This window comes from Lepidothrix coronata, unplaced genomic scaffold, assembly GCF_001604755.1.
Source record: "Lepidothrix coronata isolate B3197 unplaced genomic scaffold, Lepidothrix_coronata-1.0 Scaffold17, whole genome shotgun sequence".
In the NCBI taxonomy this organism is placed as follows: domain Eukaryota; kingdom Metazoa; phylum Chordata; class Aves; order Passeriformes; family Pipridae; genus Lepidothrix; species Lepidothrix coronata.
Window position 1 is genome coordinate 647,325 of NW_016690197.1, and position 22,357 is coordinate 669,681.

At 37.3% G+C, this 22,357-nt stretch overlaps 1 protein-coding gene across 3 annotated transcripts in view; it reads right to left on the reverse strand.

Moving 5' to 3' along the window:
* The window catches only part of GRID1 (glutamate ionotropic receptor delta type subunit 1), a 516,037-nt gene that overhangs the window by 230,191 nt on the left and 263,489 nt on the right, over positions 1–22,357 (reverse strand). For all 3 annotated transcript variants that reach the window (XM_017807171.1, XM_017807170.1, XM_017807169.1), the window contains exon 4: positions 10,135–10,340. In XM_017807171.1, the coding sequence (XP_017662660.1) occupies positions 10,135–10,340 (206 nt within the window). The remainder of the gene's footprint in view (positions 1–10,134; positions 10,341–22,357) is intronic.

Genomic DNA, 22,357 nt, shown 5'->3' on the forward strand with positions numbered 1-22,357 from the left:
CAACCAGGGGTCAATGGTGGCAAAGACACACCTGGTAGTGTCAAATGAAAGGATGACCTTTTGGGCAAGCTCTTGGTTTGACATTTAGAACTTCAGTCCCTGCTTCAGGTGAACTCAGTAAATTGCCTACTTTCTTTATAACCTCAATGCCTCAGCTGGTAAAAAAGGGACTAATAACCCTTTACCACCACATTTTATGTTCTGTAAGGATAATCATTAGGTACCAGTTTCAACAGGAAGAAATCAACCTTGAAAATTGATCTTTGAATAAAAGCTTTGAAAATGTATCTTAACAAAACCCTGAACATGCAGTGAACAAAAACAATGACAAAACCAGCAAATCTGGGTATAGAAACCTGATTATATTTCCTTCTATGAAAATTTCAGCATGATGACTTTTCCAGTAAAGAGACATTACTGAAAACTAAAGCTCCATCAGAAAATGTCCTTAGGACACAAAGTGTATGTCCTTTCCCACAGAGGATACTGTCAGATCTGCTTTTATTCCTTCAGTCATCACACTGCAAAGGAAATTATCCAAAACCTGAAAAAATGTCTCCTTTCCCAATAAGATCAATACGAAGGAATTCTGCACACAGCAGAACAACCACCAACAAGAATGGGGAGTGTAATCTCTACTGACTATGAATACACAACTTCCCAATGATTGGAGAACAGCACACAAAACAACTGCACACGTGGTAAGAACTGCAAAGACAAGCAGAGCTGACAGACCACACATTGCCCATCCAAAGAGATGACGCAAGCCCCAGCCCACACAAACTGCTCCCACTGCCAGCCTGTCTCTTCACCCCATTCTTCCTCTCCCTTCTACCTGCAGACCCTTTAACACATGGTTCACTTAACTGAAACTGTTCCTGCTGTCATTCACTTTTCTTAGCCACGCTCTAAAATTGTTATTGTCTCCTGTTTGACTCGCCAGATATTTCTAATACAGCTGATCACATTTCTTCTTGATAAACTTCCTCTTCTCAGCACCTCTCTCATGGGTTTCCTCCTCTGACAGTTCAGCACAGTCTCTCCTGGGGATACTTCTCCAGGTTCCCAAGGAGGGTTCCAAACCCTTTCACTCTGTAATCTTCTTTCTTCACATTAACTTCATCCAGTGAACAAACTAGCAAAAAAAATCCATGGTCATTCACATGCTGATGAGTCTTTATCTACTTCTCTCTGACACATTTTTCATATTCTGTTTAGTCTAAATTGACAGCCTGCTTTCTGGATACCCTCACAAGCTTCATGTGGATAACGAGATTTCTCATCTCTCTCCCTTTAGGGAAAGAAAATCCTTTTTCTCAGTCAAAATGAACAGCCAGAACATCAGACTTGCCAATTTGGACTACAAGTGTCATCCTTGACTCTCACTACTTTCAAAGCTTCTCATCCAGGATAAACCCAAAATCTCACAGATTCCTTAGACATAATCTTTCTAATAAACAGTTCTTTTTACCCATATGTAATGCTAAAATTCCTTTCCCAGCTCTGATGATATTACATATTGATTACTTCCAAGTTCATCTTTCTGACCTTAAGAATTGCAAGCTCTCCTCATATGTCACTAAAACTTCTGCTACAAAGAGGATCTCTAACCCCTTGCTTTAATCATTTCACCCATCTCTTCACATTGCTTCTATAGCTCCCTTGTTACCTGTCACATCAAAGATATGCTAACTATCTTCACTTTCAATACTGTATACTTTTTATTCCAATCTTTCAGGTTACCTCTAATTCATCATGAAGATTCTGGCCTTGGTTTCAACCCTTTTCATGTATTCTTATTTATGAAAACATGTCCACAAATATCTCAAAATCCTTCTTTTATTTTATTTTCAAAATGCTACCTTCTAAGATCCTGGAATGATGACACTATTGGTGTCACAGAACAACAGTCATCATCAATCCATTTTACCCCCCAGATACCTCTATCTGTCACCTCCTGAATGCTGTAAATTCTTTGGGGACACAAATACAGCACCCAGTAAAACAACATCCGAGTTCATAACAAGCCACTCAAGTACAGCAAACATACTAGTTATAATAGCACCAGCAGTACTAAGAGTAGCAGTAGGAAAAATAACTATTAGCATAGGACTATGCTCTTTCCAAAACAACTCTCAAACCCTTGCTAATTTTGCAGTATTTGCCATCCTCCAAGGTACAAAGGTAAATGAACTGACACATCACGCTTTATGCTGATGATACACCGCTCTATTCCTTTGACACAGAACACTCTTTGCCCGAGGAAAAGACAATCTTCTTGCACAGTTACCACACTGTCTCAAGTTATAAGCTGAATTGAATCAGATCTAACTGCTTGTCCTTGATGAACAAAGTTTCCAGATACTTCTTCCCTTGTATTTCCAGAGAGCTCCCTTGACTTTTTATTTTTGATTTTCTTAGGAACTCTAAACTGTGAAGAAATAGGCATAAAATTCAGTGTTGTCTCCTACACACCAGGCAGTGCTGCATCAACAGCGCTAACTCTCGCACCTTCACACTGTGTGCTGCCTGCCAGCACAAAATAACTTTAAGAGGAACAGAGCACCAGTCCTAGGACACCTTGATTGGGATTAGTCTTCTCAAATCATGGTAAATCTCACCCAAGCTTTTATCTCATACACAGACAGCATTATCCTGTATGCTACGAGTAATTAGTGAAGGCTTAAGTAATTTTTCAAATTAGTTTGAAACTAAAAATAAAGTCTTGGGTAAATATAATTTTATTTCACCTACTGGAAGTGATTAAAACCCTTCTGTGAAAAGGAGCTGATTTTTGAAGCAGGTGCAAATTATTATCAGCAATAATTACTCATCCCTTCTAAGGATAATGGCCTTCTTCTATAACCTCTGGAACAACTAACAAAATGAATCAGTGGTTTTCTCAATCCAGCACAGCAAGTCTAGAAGTTTATTTTAGGGGAGAGATGGTTGTTCAGAGTCCTGTACTCCAAGCCAATTCCTGTGCTTAGAGACATGGAAAAAATCAACTTGTAGCTACAGTGTGTACACACTGGTGTTGCAGGTTCGAAAGTTTAATACAGAATGATTCCAGTATGTATTTTATAACCCTCAAAGTCAAGCTTCTCTAGAACAGTCAGCTGAACAACTCACTAAATTTATATGAAAAAGTAAAACCAGAAGATGATAAATAGTTTTTTTTTGACCATTACTTTTTTCTGATTTTTGTGAGGCAAAGACCTTTTCTCATGTACCTGTACTGCTTCTGCCAGTGCCTCACAATAGGCAAATGCTAGTATAGGGATGAAATGCAAATGCAGGAGCATATTTAAAATTAATCATCCATAATTAATTACTAATTTCTCCTTTCTGGTAAATTATACCTAAATTGCAGAAAATTATCCTTGCTGGGAATGATAAAGTCATCTACAGATTTGCAGCATTTCAGAGAAACATTTTGCATAGTGACCACAGATATGTCAGAGTATTCAATCTCACTTTTCACTACCTTAAAAATACATATACATATAATTTTTATTTTTCAATTGCACATTAATCAAGGAGTCAGCCAAACAACCTGAAGTAAAATCATTTGGAAATAAGAGCCATGAAGGAGTAGGTGGAGGTGGGGTTAGTTTTGGACAGCCTTTTTTTTAATGCCCACTGGACTTGTCCTGCCTCAGCTCTTGCAAAAACCAGCACTAAGACAGTACTAAAGGTGCATTGCCTGTGGCCCAATACAACATTTGTGTGTTTCCAAGTCATTGATAGCTCCTGTTCCTTCAAAAAAACCCACCAAACCATAAATGTAGCCTCTCCCCCCCCCTCATCTTGAGGTTAAATCTCTTCAGATATCTGGATTAACAAATAAAAAAATAATCAAAAATAATTAGCTAAAAATTGTTTAGTTCAAAAAAATTAATGAAGCTCATGAGATAAAAGTTAATTTCAGATATTTTAATAACTTTGTCAGCCAGATGTTTGGCACAGTTTCCTTTAGACCTGACATCCTTACATGTTGACAGCAGGAAAATTTTGAAGTGAATCCTGTTTTAGCAACCGAACACCTGCAATAAAACAAGGACCCAAAAGTACACTGGATATTAAGCATTTGGAGCAAGAGGAAGACCTGATTCCTGTACATACAGATTTAATGACATTTAAAAATACATGATCCCTTATGCATATGTGCCCTGTCATCAGATTCAGAATATGAGCTGGGAAATCTGGTTCCTTCAGACCAGACCTATCATTACTGGCACGAGAGACTTAGTAAGACTGATAGCAAAGCAGGTTCTAGACTCACGAGGACTTTGTGTGTCTCTTGCCATTTTTCTCAACTGACCCACAAAACCTCACAAAACTCCTATCAGCTATTGTTAGAGATGCACAAAATTGGATGAGAGCCTCATGTTTCCCATCATTTCAACATTCAGGTTCAACATCTCATGTAACATTCTAGTGGAGTAAAAAAAAAGAAAAAAAGGGGGTTAAAATTGTCGCTTAAATATACCAGTAGTAGCAAAAGAAATGCAATTTAAATGAAACTAGGTAAGAAATTCATAAAGTCATTTATTCACCATTTTTTCCCTTTCTTAACAGTGTCTACAAGTCCGTGTAATTGATCATTCCAAACATATTCACACAGGGATCCAATAGATTGGGATCCCTGTGAAAATAATCCCACCCCTTGTATTAATCACAGTGAAACAAAATGTAGGACGGTTTGTGTTTTGGGGTTTTTTTTTTTGGTCCACCAGAAAGAAACTTGCTTCAAGGCCAATTTATCCCAAAGTGGGAGGGCTTTGTTTACACTTCAGTTTTAGCAGTTCAACGAGATTTGCTTGGGCTTTAATTATAATTATTATTCTCTTTAAGCACAAAGAGTCTCAGCGTATTGAAAATGTCAACAATAGCAGACAAGATTTTAGCTCTAAGGAAGAAATAGAATACCACAGGAGGATTTAGGAGAAATAAGGTGGGCATAATTTAACTTGAACCACTGAAAGAACAATGTATTATTTCTACAGGTCTGTTACTAGCACTCACAAATCACTACCAGCTCTTTCAACATAGAAATTGCCTTCTAAAAACAGAAGAGGCATAATATTTTTTCCCAAAATTATTCACCAATATTTCAAGATGTTTATATGCTGCAGAGAAAACAGAGATATGGACTAATATGCTGAATGTTTGCAACATAAAATAAAAAAAAAAAGAGAGATGTATGCCAATATGAAATGTTAAGTGCCAGAAAATTAGTATTGAACTTTTTCCAGTTAAATTTTGAAAACTGAAGGTCCCTGCTTTCTGAGAAAAACCATTTCATACAATTGCTTGTGGGTGCAAACTGTTCAAGATGCCATAAATAATTCATTCAGCTCCAGTCAAGTAATAACATGTCACCAGCTGCAGAAGGGAAAAAGAGAAGTCTGGAGCACTGTTCACTAACAAGTGCCAACTGAGAGTGCTCTGGGAGTAAGGTATTCAGCATTCTCAATGACCAGGAATGAAGGAAGGCCAGAAATCACTGTGAAATGATCCCAAAAGCCCAAACCAAAAGCAGGATATCTCTATTTATTTCAAAGAATCAGGCAGAACACTTAGTATGAACTAGGGTAAAAGAGAAAGAGAGCAGTCTTTGCTCTCCAGTGGGGACACAGAGGTTACTACATAAACAGGGCAGAGATAAATTACAAGCTGTTTAACACAGAGTTAGTCTGGAATTTTTTAGCTTCAGCTCAAATTGGAATTGCAGTGATTCACATAACTCTGCTGCATCGATACAGAGGTTTTGTATTAATTTTTAAAGCAATTAATCTGCTCTCTTTTATTACCTTTTTTTTTTTTAAAAAAAAAAAGCTTATTTACTATCCTAGGTATGCAAAGAGTTCTGCTTTCGTCTGGTTTGCTGCAGGGACATGCATATATACAAGGAACCTTACTGCAGTAAGTTTACTAGCTTAGAGGCAAGGCAGGCTCACAAGTAACTACAGCATTTTCAAAGATCCACCTCAACAGAAACATTTTTCACTTCAGTGAAGATGCCAAAAATACAAGTAATGCTGAGTTAAAGGTTTTGTAAAGCCAATAATGTCTTCTCCTTACAAGTCAACAATTACATGCAAGTGGGTTACAGCCTCTATTTTACTGGTTTTAAAAAGTAAAGTTTATATATATATATATATATATATATAATGAAAAGAAGGAAGATTAAAGAATTAATATCACCTACGGTTATAAAGAAAAATGTCATTAAAATACATATCCCAAGCAAACCATATGTCTTCTGTGAAGAATTAAAAAACCAAATCACAGCCACCAGGTACCACACACCTGCCACAGGAAACTTAAGAAGCACTAAATTACAAGACCTTTTCCTCCTCTTCAGATATGTCTTGTCTAAAAAGTACAACGTCTAAACTTATTCACGCAACAAATGTTTCAAGGTAAGTCTTCAGAAGAGCTCCTGGATCATCTAGAACATCCTTCAAACCGATTCAGGAAAGTCTGCTAGCCTAATTTACCAGAGTGGTTTTATCTAGTGAACTCTTGAACACCTTGAGGAATGATGTCTCACTGAACCCTCTTGCCAAGCACTCCCATTGTCTGACTGACCTCCCTGCTAGAAAGCATTCCCTGTTTAGCTTTGGGTCATTACTTCCTGTTAGACAACCATGATCACCTTAAATAATTCCTCCTTCTCCTCCCATGTTCCTTCTCAGGTATTCATCAGTTGTATTCCCCTAGGTAGGCTGTATATAGCTTGTTCCTGAGACCTCTCTTCACAGGTCGTACTCTCCAACTCTTTTATCATTTTTGTCACCTCTTTGAACTATTTTTCCATTTATTCATTTCACTGTACAGCCCTTAATGATAAAAACAATCCATACAAATTTACCTCTACTTGCAACCAAAAAAACCTATCTATTGGTAAGTGAAAGAGAGAGGTGAAACCTGGCTGCCACAAAGAGGGGGCCTTTTAAATCTCAGAGTCCTGTGTCTGGGCCAAAGAAACTAACAGAGCAGCTAAAAGTGACAAATCTCCCCATTTCTGAATTGTTAGTTTTTCTTCTTTTCTTTCTATATATTGCCTTGCAAGAGGATGGCATGGCCTTCAAACTACAAAATTGTGTTTGCTGGTACATGTACATCTGTACCAACTGAGACAAAAATATCCAGGATTTTTGCAAGTGGAGAACGGAACATTTTTCTCAACTGATTAAGGAGGGACACTCTTTACAATAGGTTTGCTTCAGCCCCAAAGTGATTTTTTAATGCAAAATCTAGGTTAGTTAACATTTTATAAATGCATTTACCTTTTCTTTTCTGAATAACAGCTGATTCCGTGTTTATACCTATATCATTGAAAAGATATTTTTCCTTTCTTCCTCTCTCTGTTCTTACAGTCAAAGCAGTTTTTATAGTAAAATAATAAATCTTGAAAACTTATGAAATGACTCCTGCTGCAGTAACTTTGACACATGACAGAATCAGGCACTGAAATATTAAGAGAGTTAAATGAAAATTAAAGAGATAATCCTAAAATTAAGTTCTTCTAGAATTCAAAGCTTCTTCATGTGTGACATGGCAGAATCCTCTAACTTTGTGCATCCAAACTCAGATGAGATCTCTCTGGCCCACCCAAGAAATGATAAGTGAGGCTGAAAACTGGATCCATATTTTTTAGCACGAAAAATGTATCACTTGCAATATCAAACCAGGCAAAATAAATCTTGTACCAGCTTCCAATGGCTGATGTCTGTGACTTGTGCTAAGAAAAATTTGTTAAAACTGTTCATATCAGGGTTCATAGTCCAAATAGTGTTCTTATTTCTGTTCTGCATTCCACTGGAGGGTCTACATGCAACACCTGTTTTTTATGAAGAAATGCTATTAACCAGTACACCTTAAAAAATGTAGTTAAAGCTTTTCAGACATTTTCCCCCTACTACAAAATACTAACTCAGCAAAACTGAAAAACTTAATAAGCAACCTATTTTTCACATGAAATTTTCCATTTCCACAAGTTCGTGGAAACAAAGCATTAAATCCAATTTCTTCTCATTGTTTTTCAGCTTTTATTTCCAACTTGAGTTAAAGAAAAAAAAAAGAAAATAAATATGTGCAAAATATAAAAATAATATCTTTGCATTTTTTTCTAATGCTACTACTTAGGGTTTTTTTGCAGAGCTAATTTTCCCCCCAAAACTGAAGAGAGAAATTGTTCCAGAATCTCAAACAATTTTCAAGATGCAGAGCCAGACTGGTAACAATACTACTAGTATAGAGCTGTATGTTATCTATAGCATGAAATAGTTACTGCAGAAATAAGTAAACCCTTTAAAGGCACTTATTGCCACACACAGCGAGTGATGCATTTCTGTAAATTACATACAAATGCATATTTCATTTAAGTTAAAAGCTGTTATTCTAGACTCCCTGAAAATGTGCTGTAGATAATTAGTTCCACTTATTGACTGAGATCTTGAAGAATTGCAGTTATTTGCTAACTCCACAAAATGTAAGCCCAGCCTCTGCCAGAGAAAGATTCTCCCCTACACCGTGCACCTCACATCTCAAGCCTTTTGAGAGTTCCTTTCTAAGATTTAAATTTTCTTTTATAAAGCTTTTCTGAATCAATCAAGACTCAATATAGGAAGATTGCCAAATAAATTACTTTTCATTTCTGCCCACTGTTAAACTCCTGCAGGGAGCTGGAAATATATCAGAGTCATTAGTCTTAATGCCTATAATACACAGTGCTTTAAGGTGAAGTGAGTAGTAAAGCAGTTTAATACACGAGCCTTTACACTCCAGACACCTCAGGGTCCTGACAGTGCACTCATCTAAGTCTTAACAAATAAATCTGGAGCCTTGAGCACTGAAGGGGGACACACTTTCCACCCAGTTTGAGTCTGAATAAAACACACATGTTTATTTCTTTTTCATACCTGGTTTGAATACTTTGTTAGGACTCACTGGAAAGTTCAGCAATGTGTATTTCTGCTGGAGGTCTGCTACGAAGCAAATAAAACAACTGACTGAGCTGCGTAGAGCTTGCTACACTTTGAGGGCATCTGCTCCCTTATTCTTCTACTGGAAATCCCTGTGTATGCACAAACACTAGTAGAGTTTATCCCTGTGCTTAGTCTTTTCCAAGCTAACTATTTGCCTCACTTATTTCTGATAAAATTTACCTTATTAATTTAAAAACCACTGATGAACATAAAATGTGGATAATTTACTAATGCCATTATGGTAAAAAAACCTTAATAAGCTAATTTGAGTTGATTTTTTTTTTTTTTAATTTAGCAGGTTTTGATGCAGCTAAACTGATAATTGGAAACAGGTCTCACCCACATTTTAATTTCTTGGTTCAGTCTTATGCCTGGTTAGCTAAAAAAAAAAAATTAAAACCCCTACTTCATTGCCAAATTCTTAGCTAATGAATACACAAACTTATATTGAGGCTTCAACTCTCATTCTCAATTCTGACATATAAAACACTGTAAAATAATTCATTATTTAATATTAAGAAATCTGGATAAAACTAATTAATGCCAAAAATTAGCCCACAGCACACTAATTAAAGTTTGCCCAACAGCTACCTCCCTGTCCTAATTAGCCTCACTGATTTCAAGAAACCACTAAGAAAAAAAAGACAAACATCTAATTCCCACCTCATATTTGATAAAATCTCCTTGATTCAACTTTCAAACATCCATAATGCTCCCTTTTAACATGAATTTGGACATTTCCACAACAAAGGCATTTCTCTAGGCACATTATGTTTCATTTCTAATGGACTATTGTAGATTTTCTGGTCACCTGTCAACAGCGGTCGAAATCCAGGACAAAATTATTGATACAGAAGACAACCAGATAAAAAAATAATTACTCCAGAGAACTGTATATTATACTCAAAGTGCCCATCTGGCCCATGCTGCCCCATTTGCATCAACCACAAAGTATGCATTCCATGGAGCACGTGATCTTTCAATTCTCTGGCACCAGAGCCTTGCAATCCCATCCGACATTTAACAAACAGCACTGTCAAAATGGCAAAACACAGCAAGGTATCACATAATAAGTCACAATAAGCCATAATACATGTTTCTAAAATATTGATGATAAAAACAACTGTGCACTGACCTCATTAATAAAAGTCTGGGCTCCCCGTGGGCTCAGCAGTAAGATAGCTCTCCGCAATGTGTCCCGATAGCGGTTCAGCTCTTCTGTTTTCATGGTCGTAAAAAGGTTGGAAAATACTCTGCTGATGTTCCTGTCCACTTTTTGTAACGATACATCAAGTCCCAGTCTTGAGGCCTGATCGAGAAATCCCTGCAGCCCACGTATATCTGTAACACAGAGGGAGGAAAAAAAAAAAAAGAGAAAAGAAAAAAAGCCACTGCATCAACCTTCATCAGTCAGACAAGCATCACTAATTAGGTGGTAAGCATTATTAATCAGGTGGAGAAAACTTTTTTACTTTTTTCCTGCAATGCTATTAGAAGAGTAGTATTCCACACCACCATCTTCCATGCCTCCCTCTCATAGCCAATGCCAATGGGGAAACTCCATCAGTTACCTTTCCCCAAGTCATCTGTGAATGACTCTCAGTAAGATCCAATTTGTGAATTTGGGTGGCTGTGCCAACCTCCCCAGAAGCTCAAGGCCACAAGGCTTAACACTGCCCAAACAAAAAGACAGTCCCACCCCAACAACATAACGGTTCAAATGCAGAAAACCAGGAGCGGATAAATACACAGAGGATAGATCACTCACTCCTAAACTTCTCTTATTCTACCACAACCTCATACACCTGCTTTTTTCAAGAAAAAAATACCATATCCAGAACATACACAGCCCTCCTTTTGACATCCCTGTTTTTCTCCTGTCCTATAAATAACCTACCTAAACAGAGGTTTGCCATTTACCTGCAAGTCCATGAAATAGTGCACAAAGCTCCAGTATATTAGAAGAGAAATCATGCAAACAAGCCCATTCAGAACATGTTTCTTTGAACTCTATGCCTCAACTTCAGAATGACTGAAAAAAACATATTTCCTTAATCACATTCTAGGGCATCCACGTGGAGGAACACATTTCATATTATGTTCACGCTGAAAGCTGCTTGTTTGAACTGTATTCTTTTTTCCTGACTCTCAGCATTTTTCTGTAATAAATGTCTGAGTTTTTATTTTGTTGTGAAATTTAGAACAAGGTCAAAGTTTATTTTGCACCGGGTTGCTCTCAAAATTAACAGTGACTTGTTCACAGCTGTGCCATGTTATTACGAGACCTTAATTTTATGGGAAACATGTAAAACTTGAAAAAGAAAGTATTGAAGCATCTTTTCTCACATTCATTTCTCACACTTTCATCATTAAACTTCATCTCCTGGGTGAAGCCGAATGGCTTAAGTTAGAGCACATTTATTGATCCAATAATAAAACTCGCTCTTCAGAAACTTTACTATAACTCTAATAATCTCTGTAAACCACATCATAACACCTGGTGGTTTGCTTTTTTTTTTTTCATTAGTCATGGAAATAACCATCTTCTGACACTGTTCAGAGAGCTGAACACCATTCCAACTGAATCAATAGCACTGCTTGCTGCCTCCCCCTGAGTGGGCTCCTAAACCATCACCCATCTTGGTGTTTCACAGCCATAGAATACATATCATCAGCTTTTATATCTCCTTGGAAAATGTCATATGAAACCTGATATAAGTAATACCTTGTGAGGATACATCAGGTAAAGAATTTAGCTCACGAACAAGTGCAATATGTTAGTGTCAACTAGAAAATATCAGATCCAAAAGAAAAGCATTGGAATTTGCCCTGAGTAGCTTCACACTTCTGTCCAAACATGGGAATGCTTGTTAAGGTGATTACTTCAGCTTCAGAAATCAGCTGAATTGCAAAGACACATCAGAAATAATAGAAACTAAGCTGGGATTGGGCCAACCACAGCGGACTCCCTATTGCCTTTTTAACTCTGGTTTAGCTGACATGATCGTCCCTCCAGCCAACTCCCCCATCAGGAAAGGTGAACTCATGAGGGTTTTGCTGGTCTTTTGCTGCTCAATTTAGGCAGCAAAGTCTACAGCAGCTTTATCACACTGTCAAATACATGCCAGACTAGCTTATTGTCCAAAATCCCAAGTAAGTGAGGATATTAAGGGGTTTATTGCTATGCAGGAATTTCTGGAAAGCATCAGAAGATTTTAGTACTTGTATAGCTGTTAAATATTGCAGGTGCGCTGCAAAAATGACAGTGACAAACAACTATCATTGACAGGTTAAAGTATTTCACTAAACTTGTCAAAGTAAGTTTGGATTTTGTTAATTTAAATTCAGTAAGCTATCATTCATTCCTATGCACACTTTATGGATATGTGGTAGGCAAAACACATAGATTTTTCTTTTAATGATGTTTAGTCCTTCAAAATTACTGCAGTGTTTGATAAGCAAGTATGAAAGAAAGTAAGTAAGAAAACTCTTATTATTTGGTAGCAACTTGTCTTTTTGTGTCACCCTCTAAAGTTATCACTGCACAAACAAAAGCTGTTTACAAAAGATTAACTGTGCTGATACTGCTCTAGGTTGGTTTTCTTTTTGCCTTATGTTTTCAGCTGACCTACTGAACTACTGGTTAGAAATATTCTTGTAGACTAGTGCAAAATACTTGATGCACACGGTAAGACTGTTTGGACTGGGAAGGGTATTTTATATTCCCTTACAAATCTTTCCCCCAAGGAAAACAAGCTATTTCCCAGTTTGAAAAATGAAAAAAACATTTACTTTTTCCGGTTTGAGAAAGCAAAACCTAAGATGGAAGAGGCTGTCCAAGCTCAACTGCACAAGCACAATCTGTGAGTTTTTCGCAGATATAAACGAATGTGAATTTATTCAGTGCTGGCAATTAAAAAGAACTGTGTGATGGTATCGTCCTGAATGCTGACATGCCTGCTCCTACATGACACTGAGGCACTGAGGAGAAGGAGAAGGTTTGGTGGGAATTCAGAGGTGGAAGTGGGAACTGAAGTGTTTTAAGAGGTGACTAACAATTTTAGGTGCCTGCATAATGGGAACTTTTCTTCATAAGTAATTATCTGCAACCATTACCAAGAGGGCAATCATTTCTTAAAATGTATCAGTAAACAAATAGAGAAACACATGCCCATATGCAGGAGCATCTGTTTAAAAGACATAATAAATTAGGCTCATTTTTATTTTATCTGACATATCACACAAGGAAGAGAGTGCCCTCATTTTTTTTCTCCATTTAGTAGATCACAAGTCCATGAAACATTAAAGAAAAACTGAGCTTTGTTCCACAGTGACTGAAACAGAAATATTCACAGATAACAGTTATGAATTTCTTTTCATTTCTCATAATCTAGGACAGCTCACCCTTCATTTCCTTCAACACTAAAACGAGTTTTATAAAATTCACATAGAATTTCATAAAAATAAAGGGTTCTATAAATGCTTCTGCCTGTTAAAATACAATTGTTTCCTGTCTCTTGTAGTCTTAACAGAGACTTTTTATTAAGTTCAGATTCTAACATTAGAGTTATCCTGGACCATTACTAATGAAATAGTTCCTTGTCCCCATTTATTTCATGTTTTCTAGGAAAAGTATACCACTTCAAACTTTCACTTCTGCCTAGAACATCTGAAAAAGGACAGACCAGTTTGCAACCTTCAGCTATCTGCCTTCAGTTTCACAATTACTTCCTTTTGCTCAGGTTGTAGCCTACACTCAACATTAAAATCACATAGTCATATTTTAATTATCTAATTGCCCACCTGAGTTATGCATACTCAACATGCAGAGCTTCAGAGGCAATATTTGAAAATTTCCCTTTAGAGAACGTGAGTTTCTTACAGATGATAAAACACATACACTTCAGAAGAGAAACTGCACTACAGAAAAGGCACTAGGGTGAGCACCTCTCATAGAAGTGATATGTAAAACCATATGATAATTGGATATGTTTACAATATTCTAGTGTCATCCACAATCATGTGGAATCAGCAGGCTGGAATTAGAGCTAACTCAATAGATCTTCATAAGAAAAGCAAATTTCCTATGAACTTTGGGCCTCTTCTGTTAAATCTGACTGGAGAGAGAATTTCTGTGGCCCAGAGCCTTCTTCCCAATGCTGACAGATATACCACACGTCCAGGTCTGACAATTTTAGGGATAACTATTACAAGGAGGGAAGGAAAGTCTTGATGCACTGCTAAGATATGAATTCTGTCAGTGTGACTACAAAACTAATGCTTGCCATAAATAAAGGGTTTTATTGTACTATAAGGAATAATGGGATGTGTAATTTCCTGCCATAGGTTAGGTTGGTTACTGCACTGGCTGATTGGATCACAAACATAAAAGAATAATACTAAACATGGCATTAGCTACCTGTAAAGCTCATTATCAAGTACTAAAGTAATGAATTTTTATTACATTATTTATAATCTTGCTTATGCAAAACACTTCTGGAGTCTACCATAGCATTCACCTTTCATAAATTCACAGGATCTGATTCTTGGCCTTGACAAAAGCAGGTTTAAGCTATTATTTTTCTGGGAACAGCTGTGTGGTTGGGCACAGCTGGCCTTTTAGGACGGCTCATTGCAGAAAGGAATTTCCAGGAGGTAAAGAGCACTATATTGTCTTTTCAACACCAGTTCCTAACCCCACTTGACAGAAATAGAGGCAGCACATGGCCAGGAAACATTTTACTTTGGGCAGAAAACAGCTGGAAGCAAACTGAAGTATCAAGTTGGAGCTGAAAGCAAGGCTGAAGAAGCACCAGGATATAACTTCACGCTCTGTCATTTTTATCCAAGTAAATTCTGGGAGGACTAAGTATTGCCACCAAGTTCTGTTTTCGAATATCCTACGCCAATCCTTTCACCTGTACATTTGTAAGAGGGAAAAGTAAATAAGTGTGAAAAACAATGAGATCAGGCGATGGTGAGGGTTTGAGTTCTCATTTGCAGATTGTAGGCTCTTCACACTTTTTTTTCTTCCCGTATCAGTTCTATTTGAGCATTATTTTGACGATATTTAAAGTATTGAGAAGAGTGTAAAGGAAACTTGGGTAGTTTCACTGTTCTAGCATTTATGCACTTATAAAAATGCATTTACCTTTTCCAAAATTTTAGGAAGGCTATTCAAGGCATTGTTCCTTATACTTAAAAGCTCCAAGAGAAGAAAAAAATTACTATTTCTTATCTTTCATACAAAAATCCTCTCCTTTACTGTAGTTTCGTCTCTCTTGACTTCAAATTGAACAGAATACTTCCCACTTATTATTTCATTTCTTGAGACAGAATAAAATACTCACTCCAGGATTCACTGATTTGGAAGATAACCTATAAGCACTCTGAAACAGCTTTCCTAAACCACTTCAGTTTCATGGATTTCATTCTTTTTATCTTACATTGGCTGTTCTCCCTAATTTTCACAACTGAAAATTGTTTGTATTAGAAATAAGGGATAATATGACTGGTGTTAGAAACAGAGACACATATCCTGATGATTAGACTCCTGCTGCACTGTCAGCTTTCTGAATAAATTATTTTGAATACCATCTTTCTGTCCTTGCTGCAGATAATAACCTACTTGAGGGATTTGAATATAGTCTAGTATTTTAGAAAGCTGAAAGTGGACATACTTCAGAAGTAGCTCTTATTTTTCAGTTAATAAATAACAAAATTCTTTCTTCAAACAATAGAAAGAATATTGCTATTTATGCTTCCAAAAGGGAATTATTTGGTCCAAATCATCTAGAAGAATTAGACTTTGAGCAAGTACTGAAACTTCCAATCTAAAATATTCACAAGATGATTTTAACTGTTCAAATAGATTGATTAGTCCAGAAAGTATAACAAAGATACGACTGCATTAATTTGAGAATATAAATGCTGATTAGTTCCCAGTGCAAATGTGAGATTATATTAGTGCAGCATATTTTCTACTTTTTTTCTCTGCTCTTACAGCCTCCCTCCGAACATGTAACTTCTCACTTTACCTACATCATTTCCTTGTATGTCTCTGCCTGCTGTATTCCCACAATCAGTGCTAAGATAATTTATTCTACAAACATTAGAAGTCACAATTTCAAACTATGTCTGATTTAGTCACCTCATTCCTAATTAAGTTTTAGTTCAAAAATTTTCTGCTAAGGAAAAAATATTTGGCTTTTTTCATGCTTTTAGATATGCCAGAGCTCAAAGTAACACTCTGCAATTATATTCCATTTTCTTTTCCTTTTTTATAAAAAAATTAAGTCAATAACTCGGCAGTAATTATTACAGCAAGTAGATATAATATCAGGTACAATAAATCCATTAATTAAATTAGATATTGTTTATTATTCAGTTTAGATAAGAACAGCTGTACTAGATGTGACCAGACAAGAAGTTCTGGTGAGCTCCAGAGCCTGTCTCTGACAAACAGAGCGTAAACCAGGAGCAAATCATGGATATTTCCCTATAATATTCTCCTGATAATTCAGTCTGCAGTGCAGGGAATTCCTCAGGCAGGTGTGGTTTCTATGTATTTCTATGCACTGTCTATGTAACTCTCAGTGGGTTCTCCTGCACAGAACAGCAACAGCTTCCCTTTAAGCCCATGGGATCTATGAGCATCCAAATCAGTTCACAGCCAGCATAACAACCTGAGAATTTTCAGGATCCCCCTGGACATTCCCATTTCCCAATTTTATCTTTCTCTTCTGGACAGTTCTACTAATAAGGATCAAACACAGAGCAACACGCCAGCACCTTCACTGCCTCACCAACCAGACCTAGAAGCTGCACAGTCCCTTCTCAAAGAGATGAGAGAAATACCAGAAATCAGATATTTCTGCAAAGAAAAAAAGTAGGCTATCAGAAATTTAATCTTTGAAAAATGCACAGAATACTGATTCATCACTTAAATCTAGATCACAAGCTGACACTTGACCACCTTTTCATAGAAACTAAAAGTATTACGTGTGTATTTGGATACAAGAGTCAGCATTAACCAGATGCAAAGACCTACTCCAAACTCCTCGTGATATCGAAGGCTGAAGTTTGTATAATGGCTGCAGAAATTTTCTATTGGGCAGTTATAGCACCCACATTGATATTATTTTCATGCTTTCAAATATAAAAAGTACTTTGAAAAGAGTCGAATCACATGTATTGTTGATTTTCACTCCTAAACAGATGGGAAAGGTACAGAATGCACCATAAAGCCAGATGTGTTGCGTGCACAAACAGATGTTTTTCAGACCTGACTTATCATAGAAGGCAGATACCACTATTAACAATATTTAAAAGTTGCTCTGCACAACTGGTGTTTCATACCTGAAACAGCTGATCCAATCTGAAGGTAACTGGAGCTTCCCAGGAGGCCCAGAAGCACAAAATCTTTTTAAAGACTACAACAGCCCTTTCACATTTAGCATGAAAGGTCAACTACAGGTCTCTCCTGCTGGATGTTAACACTCAGCATTCAAAAGCACAAGGAAAATCACCTCAGGAAATTCATTATTGCTGAAAAAAAACGTGGACATATGCTACAATTGATGTAAAAAGGGAATTCACTGAAGAACCAGCATTTCCATTCAAATCATCCATTCAATTCTTCCAAGTGCAATAATTGCCAACTGTTTGCCCAATGGTAAACCACTGAAATGAGCTGTAATAGCTTCTCACCTCACTACTGCTGTTTATATACTAAAATACATTACACAGTGGAACTGCTGAATCTTCTTATGAGACCAAAAATATCTGTATTGACAGAAAATATACTTTTCCTGATGTACAGACTCAGCTTAAATGAAGTATTTCTTCCATCTAAACTAATTTTAATTATGACATTAAATTACTGAGCTTAATATTTGCTATGACTGAGTACCAGAAAATCTAAACAACCATCCATCAGTACCTTAGGAAAACATATCTTTCTTCTCTTGGAGGGCTGAGATGCACATTCCTGAAGCCATATTATTTTACATAAATATGTGAATAAATAGTGCCCATTTAAGACATTGTGACTGTCAGCCTACCTGCTTTCACACAAATGTAGCTGTTATGTTAAGCACCTGTTACTGCCTGGTAACTCTGGTTACTGTACTCGGACACTTGAAGAACACCCTTCCTAAATAAAACCAGCAACCCAAAACTAGGGATAAGTTTGCAAGTAAAAACATCCTGAAACAAACCAAGTGTGTAAAGGGCATGCCTTTAAGAGAGGCAAAGGTTATTTCTTCTCATTCAGAGAAAACCAGAAGTCACCTGAGAATTTGAGAGAGGTTCATTCTCTGCATGTATAGATAAGTGTCAAGCAAAGAGAAGGTAGAAGCATGTCCCTTTGGATTTAATGGATTGCAGAGCAAGTCTCCCTCTTGTTTAAATGAGCATTAAATACCGTACATTCCAACCTCAAGAGAGGTGGCATTAAAATTATTGCAGATAAAGGAATTAAATTCCCCCTTGAGGAAAAGCTACTGGCAGGAAGACCTGATTCTTTTGCATGTGTGACAGTAATTATTGCTTGTATTCATACAACATTCTTTCAGTTAAGGGTCTCAGTGTACTTTATAAACACCTGTACAGTATAAAAAAGTATACTCTATAAATACACACTAGAGAAGCTAGATGTTCTTATACCTGCTTAACTACATGTCAGCAAATAATAATTCAACTCTCTATTGAAGAAACTTTCTCTCATTTTTGTAGGTTCAAGAAAAAGTCAGTTGCTCTGGGCACACAAACAGCAGAAAGGCTGCCAGAGCTGCCAGTTCTAATGTTGGCACCCTCCAGGGATGGAGTCTTCACTGAGGAAACAGAAATTCTCTTTGTTGTTACTATTTCTCAACCCGTCTCAGATTTTTTCCAACCAAGTCCTTACTTGTTAATTTTGTACTGTCTCCAATCTTCTGCACTGTGACTTTGGCAGATGCCACAGTTTCACTCCAGTGCTCGCTTTTCAGGGCATTCAGTCCAAGGTGGCACAGGGGCACTGAGCCCATACCTCACCTTGAGCCTGACTGCCCCCAGCACAGTGTTCTCTGACCCAGGCAGCACCTGGCTGCGGTTGTGACTAAGGCTCTGTGTCACCACACCGCACGCACCATATGGACACCACACTCACGTGGAGCCTGAGCTTCACAGAGCTCACCTGCCCTGGCAAGCCCATCCTGAACTACTCAGCCAATAGTTGCTCACCTGCTGGCAAGGCAAGGACAGCAGAGCGACCATTTTTGGTTCAGAACTGAGGAAGAAGGACCCTTTGGCCAATCTTTATTTTATTTGCATGATGTCCGTCAGGCCATAAGGACGATGGTAGTACTGGAAGTTTAATTTCCTTGGATAGCCGCTTGACTCACAAAATGCATTTTAATATAGACTTCAATATTAATTGAACTTGAAAATGGGAAAAAAATGTAACCTTCTTTAATTTCCTACTTTTTTTAAAGCCCATTTTTGCAATATAGCCTCCATAAAACTCTGCACAAAAACGTGAAGGAATACAAAAATCAATTATAGACTCTTCTGTTCTCCAGTGTTTTCTGATAAAAGCAAGATGAGAAGGATCCCTACTGAGATAACAAATCTCTTGGCAGAAGCAGGAGGGAGTTGAAAATAAAAACTAAGTTCATGTCACATATAATGACCACCAATTACTCCCTCTTGTAGGAATACACCAAACACAAACGAACAGGGAAAAAAATAATCAATTGCCAATTATTCATTCGCATTATGACAACTACTTTAGTACAATGGCAAATACAAGTACTCCATTCTCTAACAACAGAACTCTGATTCTGGGGAGGGGGGGGAAGGAAAACACAAAAATAACATGCTAGAAAACAAAACCACAAATCTACTCGTACTTTGTCATCAGCTAAAACCTCCTCAGGCATCCCTCCCTCTCTCAGCTCCATGCTTTTGGAACATAATGAGAAATGATTACTGAAAAGACAACTGCTAACTCTGAGGTGGTACATTGTACCAAGACTAGTGCCAAAAGATCCTCCGCTCATCATATTGTAAACAAAAGTAACACATTTTAACAGACAGAAAAATTAGATGTTTCAGGCCTTAGTCCTACAAACATTCGAGTGTGTATTTTGCTTCGTGTGAGGAAATTCAATGCCAAGTCTCCTCCCACAGACAGAATCTCCCAACACACAAATAAGTGTTCACATAGCTCCTGCACACTGTAAATTATTCCTGTGAGGATAATCAGGACAAACACTTTAAGTGCATAGAATGTACACTTTCCTGGATGTGAAGCACTTCTTTCTCAAAACGCCAATAAATAAAAAATAACAATAATAATAAAATATAAAAAAACCACAACAAACTAAACAACCAAGCAAAAAGCTTCCCAGCGTTTTAACCAATGTTCCTGTGCAGCTCTCCTCTCCAAACTACATCCCTGACAGTTTAACAGCTTATATCTATGATAGAACACATGGCCTTTGTGAAAGCACTGTAAACTTGCTCTTGCCAGGCATGCCTAGGACTGTTTCATATGGTAAATTTGGGTCTAGAGAGTAAGTCCTATGAGGAGCAGCTGAGGGAGCTGGTATTGTTTAGCCTAGAGAAAAGGAGGTGTAGGGGAGACTTTTCTTGCTCTCTACAAACTACCTGAAAGGAGGTTGCAGCCAGGTGAAGTTCAGCCTCTACTCCCAGGCAACTAGAGACAGGACAAGAGGCCTCAAGCTGTGCCAGGGGAGGTTCAGGTTGGACACCAGGAAAAACAATTCACTGAAATGCTGGTTAGGCATTGGAACAGGCTGCCCAGGGAGATGGTGGAGTCACCATCCCTTGAAGTGTTCAAGAAATGACTGGAGGTGGTACTTAGTAACACAGCTTAGTTTGACGTGGTGGTGTTTGGTCAAAGGTTGGGCTCGATGACCTTGGAGGTCTTTTCCAACCTTAATGATTCCATAATGTGCCCAGACACAAAAGCAAATATCCAGTTTTCACAGAGATACTCCATTAAAAAATTAACAACCATGTGTAAGAATATTTTTTCTTTAAATACTCAGCTGTAGAAAAGGATAATGGGAAAATGGGAGCATAAGGCTATATAGAGTTTTCTGATTCCACTAATGTGCCCCTCACAAATTTAATTAAAATACCTTTATTTGAATAAAAGCAAATACAGTAAGTATCCTCTGTTTACTTGGCAACATCATTCCCAGCAAAGTAAATCTCAAAAAACCTCCATTCACAATTCGCTAGAAAGTTATTTTGAGATCTGCACTCACAGATACCCAAAGAGACAATAGCAAAACCCCCTTCATATTTTTCAAAAGCAAGTAGTATTCAGGGTTCTCAGTTTACTTCAGTGACAGTAAGGGAGTTTATTTGCATGTCTATAAAACTAGGACTTACTAGAGTGTCTCCTTTATGCATATTTATGAGTAAATGAAATGGGAGATCTATATGCTTCAGTAAATTTAAATTTGATTGTAGGACTCAAAGAGAAATCAACTCCGCAAAATCTGACAAGCTTTTATCTACTGATGACAATCATTAATCTGAAGGCCATTTAGGAAGTAAAATATACCCTAAGGTTAATATTTCAAGAGGCCTTACTTTTTTCTCCCCTAATGAACTTAATTCCTTAGCTAATATCTTCTAATTTACTGGAAAGGAATTAGACAACTCCAAAAGTCACCAGGAAAAACCTTATCATTAGAAAAGGCTGAAGAGGACATCTCTGGCTGAGCAGCGCCACGCAGGTGCTGCTATCTTTGGTGGGTGCTGGCAAATCTGCACATCTTAACATAGTTCACAGAAGCAGACACTGTGCTAATTTCAGTTACTTTAAATAAAGCAATGGCTTGGAAGAGGACAAGATGTCATGCCAGAAAGGATAGGATAATATGTTACTGCCAGGCATCTAAAAAACCATTCATCAGGTAAAGACAAGACTAATGTAATCGCTGATTTCTCATTTTTCTATCCTTGTAGAGTAGCTGGAGAGGGGGAAAGAGAAACCTCTCCTTAAGAAAAGATTACAATTTCTACATGCACTGAAAGGAAAACAAAAAATATTAAAAATATAGCTAATAAAGCTAATTACTTTCACATATTCCAGCCATCAAGGGGAAAAAAAAAATCTAATTCTACTGAGTTCACAAGAACAATTCAACTACGTGATGTTTTAGTATAAAGGTGTGGAAAGACTATTTGAACTCTAGGTGAACCATACATAGGGGATTTTTATTTTTATTTCTAACTTTTATTCTTCTATTTACTCTGGGCAGAATCAATCCCAGGTTTTTATTCCTGGGACACAACACATCAAGCTCTGTATCTTTCTAGCTCTAAGGTAACTTCCA